The following is a 12,533-nucleotide window of genomic DNA, read 5'->3' as shown; positions in this document are numbered from 1 at the left end:
ATAAAGAAATAGAGTATAGCAGTGGCTTCCAGAGAGTGACATGGTGGGGATAGGGATTAAGTGTTTAATGCACAGAAACTTCCACCTGGGGAAGATTAAAGAATTTCAGATGGATGGCAGCGATGGCTGCACAGTAATGTGCACAGGCTTAAAGCCATTGAAATGTACACTTTAAAATCTCCAATGTTATGTTATGCATTTTGTCACATTTTTAACCAATAACCCAAGTCCTCTTCCATAATCACTGACATTATTGATGCATACATCTATTTTCCATTACTCATTTTGAAATGACTATATGAAAAGAATACAACAATTAAAACTTTAATACCAAAGACCTTCTTCTCAGATCTAGAAAAACTGATGCTGAAATTCATATGGAGGCACAAGAGACCTCGAATAGCTAAAGCAATCTTGTACAACAACAACAAAGCCGGAGGCATCACAATACCAGATTTCAGGACATACTACAGGGCAGTTATAATCAAAACAGTACGGTACTGGTACAGAAACAGATGGATAGAACAATGGAACAGAATGGAAACACCAAAACCAATCCAAACATCTACAACCAACTTATATTTGATCAAGGATCTAAAACCAATTCCTGCAGCAAGGACAGTCTATTCAACAAATGGTGCTGGGAAAACTGGATTTCCACGTGCAGAAGAATGAAGCAAGACCCCTACCGTACACTTAACACAAAAATCCACTCAACATGGATTAAAGATCTAAATCTATGATGACACATTCAAGTTTTTAGAGAACATCGGAGAAACCCTGCAAGATATAGGCACAGGCAAAGACTTTTTGGGAAAGACCCCAGAGGCACAGGCAAAGACAAAACTAACAACTGGGATTACATCAAATTGAGAAGTTTCTGTACTGCAAAAGAAACAGGAGAGTGAAGGCAACCAACAGAATGGGAAAAAAATTTGCAAATTATGCAACCGATAAAGAATTAATAAACAGAATCTACAAAGAGATCAAGAAACCCCACAACAACAAAACAAACAACTCACTTAAGAGATGGGCCAAGGACCTAAGTAGACAATTTTCAAAAGAGGAAATCCAACAGACACATGAAAAAATGTTCAAGATCACTAGCAATCAGGGAAATGCAAATCAAAACCACAATGAGGGTTCACCTCACCCTGGTTAGAATGGCTTACAAAGAGAAATCAACTGAAAACACATGGTGGCAACGATGTGGGGGAAAAGGGACACTAATCCACTGTTGGTGGGAATGCAAACTGGTAAAGCCACTATGGAAGTTAGTTTGGAGATTCCTCAGAAACCTGAATATAGCCCTACCATACTACCCAGCCATCCCACTCCTTGGAATTTACCCAAAGGAAATTAAATTGGCAAATAAAAGAGCTGTCTGCACCTCAAGGTTTATTGCAGCTCAATTCACAATAGCTAAGACCTGGAATCAACCTAAATGCCCATCAACAGAAGACTGGATAAAGAAATTATGGGATATGGACTCTATAGAATACTATACAGCAGAAAAAAAAAACGAAATCTGGTCATTTGCAACAAAATGGAGGAATCTGGAAAATATCATGCTGAGTGAAATGAGCCAGTCCCAAAGGGACAAATATCGTATGTTCTCCCTGATTGGAGACAACTAACCGAGCACCAAAAAGGAAACCTGTTGAAGTGAAATGGACACCATGAGAAAGTGACTTGATCAGCCCTTGTCCCAACTGTTGATGTACAATTTAATACTTTATCCCTTTTACTATTTTTTTTTTGTTCTACTTAATACTATTGGTTGAACTCTGTAATTAACACACAATTATTCTAGGTGTTTAAATTTAACTGAAAAGTGATCTCTGTTAAATGTAGGAGTGGGAATAAGAGAGGGAAGAGATGTACAGCTTGGCACATGCTCACTTGGACTTACCCCTAATGGTAGAGCTAGAAACGTGCCAGGGGATTCCAATTCAATCCTATCAAGGTGGCAGATACCAAGGACATCTTACTTGTTAAAGTGATCAGTTTAAGTTCATAATTGATCAAAAAGATAGGATTAAGTGTCCAAAGGGATTACATAAGTAAGACAAATGTCTACAAATAGTAATTGATAGAATTAAAAAGGAGAGAATGATCCTACATGAGAAGCAGGATACACAGCAGCTTCATAGAATGGAAAATGCCATAAACAGCACTCTGGCCTCAGAATCAGCCCCTAAGGCCTTTGGATTTGGCTAAAAAGCCCATGAGAGTTTCGCAGGCATGGAAAGCCAAAATACTGTGGCAAAAAAAAAAAAAAAAAAAAAAAAAAAAAAAAAAAACAAAACTAAATGAAAGATCTCTGTGAGCGAGACCCTAGCGATAAGAACAGGCCATCAAAGAAGGAGGTACCTTTCTCAAAGAGAGGAGAGTACTTCCACTTTGAATATGGCCTTGTCTAAATAAGATCGGAGTTGGTGAACTCAAGAGGCTCCCATATCCTTGGCAACTCATGACAAGAGCCTCGGGTGATTACTGACACCATAAATAAGAGCGTCAATTGTTAAATCAACAATGGGAGTCACTGTGCACCTGCTCCCATATAGAACCTCTGTCCTTAATGTGTTGTACTATGCAAATTAACGGTAAAACTACTACTCAAATAGTACTCTATACTTTGTGTGTCTTTGTGGGTGCAGTCTGTTGAAATCTTTATGTAGTATATACTAATTTGATCTTCTGTATATAAGGATAATAGAAAATGAATCATGATGAAAAATGGGATGGGAAAGGGAGTGGGAGATGGGACGGTTGTGGGTGGGAGGGAGGTTATGGGGGAAAAAGCTGTTATAATTCAAAAGTTGTACTTTGGAAATTTATATTTATTAAATAAAAGTTGAAAAAAAGAGTTTAAAATATTATAAATTACCTTTGGGCTAGAAACATAAAATTTTGTGTTAGTAAAATTACAGACAGCATTATATATTGTAAATAAGCAAAAGCTATAAAACATTTTAATATCATTTAGTTATTTACTGACTTTTATTTGAAAGAAAGACAATAATAGATAAAACTTCTATCTGCTTATTCACTCCCCAAATGTCCACAACAGCCAGGGCTGGGCCAGGCTGAAACCAGAAGCCTGGAATTTAATCTCCGATGTGGATGGCAGGGACCCAAGTACCTGAGCCATCACCTCCTGCCTACTAAGGTCTGCATTAGCAGAAAGCTGGAATTGGAAGCAGAGTCAAGGCTCAAAAGCACACACCCCATATGTGTTTCAGGTGAGTTAAGAAGTATATTTTTAAAAACTTTTATTGATTTTCATTTATTTGCAAGATAGAGAAACAAACAGTTAAAGAGAGAGAGCTCTCCCATCTTCTAGTTCGCTTCCCAAATGACCACAATATCCAGTGCCTAGAATTCATTCTGGGTTTCCAATGTGGTTGGCAGGAACTCAGCTACTTCAGCCATCATTTAGCACATCTAGGATACACTTTGGCCAAAAGAAGACGGCCAGGAAGTTAAGTCACTGCTTATGAGAACAGCATTACATAACATGGTGCCAGAAGTGAAACAGCCAGGACTTGAACCAGCACCTATATGGGATGCCAGCACTGCAGGCAGTGGCTTAACTTACTACTCCACAGCGCCAGGCCCGGTTGCTCTACTTCTGATCCAGCTTCCTGCTAATGTTCTTGGGAAAGAAGCAGAAGATGGTCTAAGTACTGGGGTTCCTGGCACCCATATGAGATACTAGGATGGAGTTTCTGGTTCCTGGTTTTAGTCTAACCCAGACATGGTTTTTGTGACAACTTGATGAATGAAGTAGGAGATGGAATACCTCTCTGTCTCTCTCTCTGTTTTTCTCTGCCTTTCAAATATATGCACAAATACATATATACATATATGCATACATAAATCTTTTTAAAAAGAGCATTGGAGAGTGGGATGAACGGGAGAGCACACAGAATCCTTGGATAAATGATGTCATGGAGAAAAAATAGAAGAGTTCAAGGAGAAAAGCAAGAAACCACCAGCAACATCATCATGGAGACAAAAAACCAGAATCTTCAGAAGCGGATCATGTACAATGCTTTCAAATATGGCAGACAAAAGCAATTAAGAAGCAGAGTAGATGTTTAGACTAATGTTTATGATGCCAGTTATGATATCCCAATCCAAAATCAGAGTTCCTTGGTTTGATTCCCAACACTGGCTCCTGATGCCATATGCTCACCAGTGCAGATTCTGGGAGGCAATAGTGCTGCCTAAAGGAATTGGGCTTCTGCCACCCATATGGAGGGTCAGGGTTTCCTTGCTGGCTCTTGGCTTCAGCCTTACCCAAGCCCTGGTTGCTCTGAGCATTTTGGACTAAATCAGTGGTTAACAGCTCTACCTCTTCTGTCTTAGTCTCTCTCTCTCATTATCTATATAGCAAGATTTAAGTAAGACAAAGACCAGAGAATAGCATTGGCTTTGAGTATGTTATTGATAAATATTTGAAGAATTGAATTGAGATTATTTTGAGTACATGAAATTCCAAATAAAGATTGGAGTTATTTACTTGAATATATAACTTTGAAGAGTTTGCAGTTGACCTGGATATATAGTTTGGCAGAGAGGAATGTATCACAAGTTATTTAAGAACTGGAGAAAGATTCTGTCCTCTACACATTCTTTCTCTCTCTTTTTTTTTTTTTTTTTTTTTTTGACAGGCAGAGTGGACAGTGAGAGAAAGAGAGAAAGGTCTTCCTTTTGCCGTTGGTTCACCCTCCAATGGCCGCCGTGGCCAGCGTGCTGCGGCCGTGCTGATCCGAAGCCAGGAGCCAGGTGCTTCTCCTGGTCTCCCATGCGGGTGCAGGGCCCAAGCACTTGGGCCATCCTCCACTGCACTCCCGGGCCATAGCAGAGAGCTGGACTGGAAGAGGAGTAACTGGGACAGAACTGGCGCCCTGACCGGGACTAGAACCCGGTGTGCCGGTGCCGCAGGCGGAGGATTACCCTATTGAGCCGCGGCGCTGGCCCTCTACACATTCTTGATCCAATCCAGGAATCCAGTATAGCTTTCCAAAAGCTATTGAGGACCACACTATTTTAGCAATTTAAAAAAAAAAAACTATTAAATTATTTGTTTTTATCACTGGGTAGCTTTTTCCAGTTCAAAATTTTGAGTATTTATTTCTAGGTTTTCAGCACATGACTATCAATTATATCATCTATAACATCAATAAAACTGTTTCAGACTCTACATCCCACAAATTTAGCAAATTTTCTACCGAGTTTCAATTTGAATTATATAACAAATAAGTCTTTTTTGTTTTGTCATCAGAAAAAACAGAAACAAATCTGCAAACAGCTTAGATGGCTCTAGTGTCTTATAAACATAACTCTATCTTGTTAATAAATATTCTCTGATATTGAGTTATATTTACTTTTCCATTTTGATTATCAAATCTTCGTAAGGCTCTGAAAATATAACATACACTAAAGTATAAACACACAGACTTACTGGAGATGTATTCATTTTCTTTGCTCTTGAAAACACGTAGAGTACTCTAAAATTATTACCTAGAAAACAAAGTGGGAGGGAGGGAGAAATGAAAATGGTGGGAGTTGTGAGAGAACTGGTCTCGCTTGCTCCTAGATTCTACATAGCAAAGCAAGATCATGATAGAAAGGAATAAGAGACACTTTAGCTGGGAAAACAAAAACAATCAGGTGCCCTGTGCAGGAACAGTGCTTTACTCATGAGAAGACGCACAAAAGATCTCCCTGAAAGAGCACCAACAAGTACACTAATTAGCAGTGATTACAAGCAATTGTAATTAGGTTAACAGAAATACTTATTTCATTTATTTGATAATTTTTTGTAATAAATTTACTGAGGCCGGCGCCGCGGCTCACTAGGCTAATCCTCCGCCTTGCAACGCCGGCACACCGGGTTCTAGTCCAGGTCGGGGCGCCGGATTCTGTCCCGGTTGCCCCTCTTCCAGGCCAGCTCTCTGCTGTGGCCAGGGAGTGCAGTGGAGGATGGCCCAGGTGCTTGGGCCCTGCACCCCATGGGAGACCAGGAAAAGCACCTGGCTCCTGGCTCCTGCCATCGGATCAGCGCGGTGCACCGGCCACGGCGGCCATTGGAGGGTGAACCAACGGCAAAGGAAGACCTTTCTCTCTGTCTCTCTCTCTCACTGTCCACTCTGCCTGTCAAAAAATAAAAATAAATAAATAAATAAATAATTCTTTAAAAAAAATAAAATAAATTTACTGAAAAGAAATAATTGTTAATTTCAAGGATGACTGAAGACTTATAGTATGCCGTGGAAACACCATGCTGTCACTAAAATCTACACTAAAGATAATTACGTGGGTGGTATTAACCTTTTCTCAATGATACAGATGTACCACACAATGCTCCATTTTAGTGTTTCCCCTGGAACACCTCTTGCTGTACACCTACAAATCCATAGAACATATACTTCTTGCAATATGAATTCTTCTGCAACAGAAGGGGATATAACCTATCTTCATTGTAGTACACCTTTCCAGTAATTATTCCAAATGACACTTCCCTGCATCCAAGTCTTTACAATATCATTCAACGCAGTAATCCTTGACTTTGCCATTTCACATTCTTTAATGAAAGACTATGATACCATCTTCAAAGAATATTATACCAATATACTTTAAAAAGTATTTGCCTACTGGGGTTTGCCTTATTAGACAGCTATCTTGTGAAGAAGTTTGTAACTTGCATGTTGGAGACAGAGAGACTAGGAAAGAACCGGAGCAAACCACTAAACATAGGAGGAATGGACATGTGGTAAGCAGGTTAAACTGCTACTTGTGACACAGGTTTGTCTCCTGGCTATTCCACAGTTCAAATGTAACTTCCTGCTAAAGTACCTGGGAGACACTGCATCATGGATCAACACTCAGATGGAGTTCTTACCTACTGGCTTTAGTCTTCCGTGGTCCTGAATGCTAAAGACACTGGGGGAGTAAACCAGCAGTTAGAACATTCATTCATTCATTCTCTCTCTCTCTCTCTTGCTTTCTCTTATTCTAACTTTCAAATAAATAATTTTTAAAAAGAATTACAAATAAAATAGTTGTACTTTTAAGCTACATGTTTTTGTTGATTAACAAATCAACAAATCAAATGATTAACAAATCAACAATTAACAATCAAATGTTAATATACCTTGGTGAGCAGGAAATAATTATAAGCCAAATTCAACCAAGAGAACTTCACAATCACACACAGACATTTCTGTGAGCATGATTCATGCTAACCATGTCAGCAAGGATGTCAGCAAGGCTGCTGCCACACAAACTGCCTGAAGACCAAAAGACTATTTTAATGTTTTTACAAATATGTGGTGCTCTATTCTGTTTTATTTATATTTAAAAAAGTAACTGACAGTAAAATGTGATTTAGCTCAATTTTAAATAATTGAAAATGACCTCATACTAAATTTCTGCAGCATTTAGGATTATCAAGAGTGGATAACTATCATGAATGGAGAAAAACTTGCACTATAAACCTGTTGGATAGGGGCCGGCGCTGTGGTGCAGCGGGTTAATGCCCTGGCCTGAAGTGCCAGCATCCCATATGGGCACCGGTTCAAGTCCCAGCTGCTCTACTTCCAATCCAGCTCTCTGCTATGGCCTGGGATAGCAGTAGTAGAAGACAGCCCAACTCCTTGGGCCCCTACACCCACGTGGGAGACCCGGAAGAAGCTCCTGGCTCCTGGCTTCAGATCGGTGCAGCTCCGGCCGTTGCGGCCATTTGGGGACTGAACCAGCAGATGGAAGACCTTTCTCTCTGTCCTTACCTCTCTCTGTAACTCTGTCCTTCAAATAAATAAAATAAATCTTTAAAAAGAAATACCTGTTGGATTCACACAATCCATAGAAACTACTGGTGGGACAATGACAGACATGTTCAAGGAAAAGTCTTCTAAAACAGTGTTTCTTCTACATTGGCTTCACTTTCTTAAATGGATCTCAAAAGTAAACAGTTTGCAGTTACCTGTGGTAAAGTGAGGAATACCACTGAAACTAATCACTTGACACTTGTCAACAGGATTATCTCCTAAAACATACTTCACACTTTTTTGCATCTTTTTTATCTGCTATAAAAATCCAGACAACTCCTGAGCTACCAGAAAGAACTATCAGGATACAGGGAGCATCAGCACTAACTCCAGATACAAAATGTGATGGCAGACTAGGTTTCAGAGAGCTCCAATTTTGGAAATAATGAGGACAGAATATAGTAATAGGCCTGTGTTAGGGAGTAGCGTAGACAGATTTTCAGATGTGACAGGTTATCCCTCCACTAAAGGCCACACCATCAAGAATTTTTCGATAAATAATGTTTCCTAGGCCCTTGTCTATTCTCAACTCATTCACATCTTCCCTCTCAAAGTTCATATAAAACTTCCAATACCACCAATCAGTGGAAGCTTATAGATGAGGTGAGGTAGCATCACTGAAATCTTGATCCTCTGGCAGGAGAATCAATAATTGCTTCAAGTCCTCAGCACTTTAGGACTCCTTTGCCTCTACCGTGATGCACTAGAGAGTTTGGGCCAGAGGGCATATTTCATGGCATACATGAATCATGTTTATTCAACATAAAAAACTTTGTTAGAAAGGAAACAGGATCTTCATCTAGTACCCTAACTTCCACCAGAAACCCCACTGCCCTTAGAAACTAGCTTTTGTATAAATGTCTATAAGCTCAAACAAGGGTACTTTGCAGGTGACAGCACACAGGAAGGAACCAGAAGCTTCAATTCCTGAGGGGATATCACAAACCCCACAAATGCAATTACCCCATAGTAAGAGATCTTACACACACCTCACAATGATTTTGCTGGGAATTTGGAGATATTTCACTGGTATCTTCATTCTTCTAGTGTATATATTGGAATAAAATAGTAGGGCTTAAGGTGGGTGCATTTCAAATTCTTTGTGAAAATACGAAAGTTCCAATCCATTAATTACTTGACTAATAATTCCTGAATCCCGTGTCTCCACACATCCATCTGTCCACCTATCTAACCTAACAAATCTTCACTTATTGTTCTGATAGCTGGATCTGAAGTTTTAATCTATTTGCTGGTTTCTGATACAAACTTCACAAGCAAGTCAACACTGGACATCGTAGAACTCTCGTTGTTGTTGCTGCTTCTGTCCAAGTGGGGATGGTCAAGATTCATGTGGGCTTGAGTAGGGGTAGTAGGAGGGTAAAGATTCTTGGCCCAGAAACTATTTCTGGTTTGCTCTATGCCTAAGATTTGATTTGCTCTGTTCAAATTGGTGAGTCCTGGTTATCACACATCTCTACCAGCAGGAGCTGTTCCAACCGGATGTGGATTCCATGAGGATTCCTGAGCAGAGAAAAAGTGGCAAAAACACACTGACTGATAATTGGCTAATCTTAAGCAACTCATTTTCTCTCTTTTGTATGCCTTCCATGTAATGATTGTAGTTCTTAATTTTGAGCACTGAGTCAGAGATAGGACTTTGGTAATTAATTTGTACTAAATGCAGAATATTACATAATCCCTATGGTAAAAGACAAAGGGAGTGATGAACAGAGTGCGGGACTAATTAAGAATCCCTCAAGGATTATGACCTGAGGTTAGTTTTCATTTTTTTTAAAGATGTAGTTTTTGAAATAGTAACAAATAAACACAACAGAAAACAAAGAGTCAGGGAGAGAGAGGGAGAAATGTTCCTTCTCATGGTTCACTTCCCAGTTGGCTACAAAAGCCAGTTCTGGGCCAGGATAGAGCCACTAGTGATTCGATCTGAATCTCCTACATGTGTGGAAGAGACTCAAGTACTTGGGCCATTTTCCACTCCCTTCCCAGACACACTATCAGGAATCTGAATTGGCAGCAAAGTAGCCAGAAATCAATATAGGATGACAGCATTGCAAGCAGTAGCCTAACTCAGTACACAATGGCAACCCCAAAGGTTAGTGTTTTCTGACTAATAAAAACATTTAGTCATATACCTCTTGTGTCTGACCAGGCTTTGGCTTGTATTAATTCATTTTATAATTCTATTATATTCTAAAAATGACAGATAAGATTAAAGTAACTTTTCCCCACAATTCCTGTCCCTGTAACAATCACTGTTTATATGCTGTTTATCATCTAGCTATATGCTGCCATCTGTTTCTCCAGCATTTGTATCCAATTCTACTATAAATAGGCAATGTAGCCTACAGAGGAAAATCACATTTTATGTGGACTGGGGTTTAGGATACTAAAATATAAACTATTATGTAAAAAATTGAAATAATTGAGTAAGTCCCTTTTATCATATCAGTTTTCATATAACTTTTTTTAATTATTTATTTGAAAGCCAGAGTTGGGGGGGGGAGAGGGAGGGAGAGGGGAAGAGAAAGAAAGATTGAGAGAGAGAAAGAAAGAAAGATTAAGAGAGAGAGAGATCTTCCATCTACTGCTTCACTCCTCAAATGGCCACAATGGCAAGGGCTGTGCCAGGCTGAAGCCAGGAGCCAGGAGCTTCTCCTGAGTCTCCCACACGGGTGCAGGGGTCCAGGGACTTGGGTCATTCTCCACTGATTTCCTAGGCACATTAGCAGAGAGCTGGATCAGAAGTGGAACATCCGGGACAAGAACTGGCACCCATATGGGATGCCTGGGCTGGAGGCAGAAGCTCTACCTGCTATGCCACAATGCCAGCCCCAATTACTTTCTAAAATAACATAACTAAGATACAAATAGAATTCACCAAGCAATTTGTTCATTAAGGGTGCTCTCACTGGGGGCCGGCACTGTGGTGTAGTGGGTTAAAGTCCCAGCCTAAAGCACCAGCATCCTTTATGGGCACCAGTTCAAGTCACAGCTGCTCTACTTCCGATCCAGCTCCCTGCTAATTTGCCTAGGAAAGCAGCAAAGGATGGCCAAAGTCCTTGGGTCCCTGAAACCATGTGGGAGATCCAGAAGAAGCTCCTGGCTCCTGACTTTGGATAGGCTCAGTTCTGGTCATTGTGGCCATTTGGAGGAATGAACCAGTGGATGGAAGATCTCTCTCTCTCTCTCTCTCTCTCTCTCTCTCTCTGTGTGTGTGTGTGTGTCTCCCTCTTACTCTTTCAAACAAGTAAAATAAATCTTAAAAAAAAAAAAAGTGTTTTCACTTACTTGTAACCATCACCATCATCATTTTTTCAAATATCCTTATCTCCTAAAAAATGCTGCAGTTGGAAATAGTGGTTAAGTCGCTGCTTGGGACAAACACATCACAGAGTAAGTTTGAGTCCAAGCTCCACTCCTCTTTCAACTCCAGCATCCTGCATATGCCTACCATGGGTTCATATCAGCATAAGGCAGAGGCTGAGCTATGTTGGAGACCTAGATTGTATACACAGCTTCCAATATTTAACTTTAAAAAATTATTTTATTTATTTGAAATGGAGGGAGAGAGAGAAAAAGAGAGAGAGAGAGAGAGATCTTCCAACTGGTGGTTCTTGTCCCCAAATACCTACAACAGCCAAAGCTGGGCCAGGCTAAAACTAGGATTGAGGAATTCTATCCAGGTCTCTCAAGTAGATGGCACAAACCCTAGTAGGTGGGCCATCATCAGCTGTCTAGACACATTAGCAGGAAGCTGGATTGAAAGCAGAGTAGTCAAGACCTAACTGATGCTCTGAAAAGGGATATGAGCATTCAAATCAGTGGTTTCACTTGTGTTGCCACGTGCCCCTCACTAGCTCCCAGCTTTAACATAGTTCAGCCTGATGTTGCAAGCATTTGGAAAGTGAGCCAGCAGATAAGAGTGCCCTGTCTGCTGTCCCTGCCTCTTATTATAATAAGAATATATAAAGCTGGTGCCGTGGCTCACTTGGCTAATCCTCCGCCTGTGACACCGGCACCCCCAGGTTCTAGACCCAGTTGGGGCGGTGGATACTAGTTCTGGTTGCTCCTCTTCCAGTCCAGTTCTCTGCTATGGCCCAGGAGGGCAGCGGAGGAAGGCCCAAGTGCTTGGGTCCCTGCACCCGCATGGGAGACCGGGAGGAAGTACCCAGCTCCTGGCTTAGGATTGGCACAGCGCCAGCCACAGCAGCCATTAGGGGAGTGAACCAATGGAAGGAGGACCTTTCTCTCTGTCTATCTCTGTCTCTGTCTATCTCTCTCTTTCTCTCTCTGTCCGTCTGTCTCTCTCACTGTCTAACTCTGCCTGGCCAAAAAAAAATATATATATATAAAAGGAAACTCAGTACTCTCTCGATATCTCCTCAATAACGCTAACTGTTCCCATCCAAAGCCACCACATATTGCTGTTCCTACAGATTTACTAACTATAGGCACTGCTGATAGTGGAAGATGAAATCCAAGTGTCCTCATGCCCAATATAGAACCTCCATCAGTCAGATGGAGTCTGGACCCCATCTCTCAGCTTCACTCACCCAGAACACAGTTCTGGCAGCAGATAATTGAGGCAGAAAAAGTGATGATGTCATCTTCAGCTGTCACTCAGCAGGAGAGGAAGCCCTGTGTTCTCAGTTGCAGTTGTATGGTGTGGGG

The 12,533-nt window shown here is 40.7% G+C and overlaps 1 protein-coding gene across 16 annotated transcripts in view; it reads right to left on the bottom strand.

Moving 5' to 3' along the window:
• The window catches only part of LOC100340453 (uncharacterized), a 90,837-nt gene that overhangs the window by 45,487 nt on the left and 32,817 nt on the right, over positions 1 to 12,533 (bottom strand). For 10 of the 16 annotated variants that reach the window (XM_051838369.3, XM_051838373.3, XM_089317159.1 and 7 more), the window contains one exon: positions 5,474 to 5,532. The exons of the other annotated variants lie outside the window; for them this stretch is intronic. Coding sequence is in view for 4 of the 10 variants with exons in the window: in XM_089317159.1 (XP_089173285.1) it covers positions 5,474 to 5,488 (15 nt within the window). In the remaining 6 variants the exon portion in view is untranslated. The remainder of the gene's footprint in view (positions 1 to 5,473; positions 5,533 to 12,533) is intronic. 16 annotated transcript variants of the gene reach the window in all.

The sequence above is a fragment of the Oryctolagus cuniculus genome, chromosome 17 (assembly GCF_051225735.1).
Source record: "Oryctolagus cuniculus isolate XC-2025 breed Fujian yellow rabbit chromosome 17, ASM5122573v1, whole genome shotgun sequence".
NCBI lineage: Eukaryota > Metazoa > Chordata > Mammalia > Lagomorpha > Leporidae > Oryctolagus > Oryctolagus cuniculus.
This window is presented reverse-complemented; position numbering and strand designations above follow the sequence as displayed.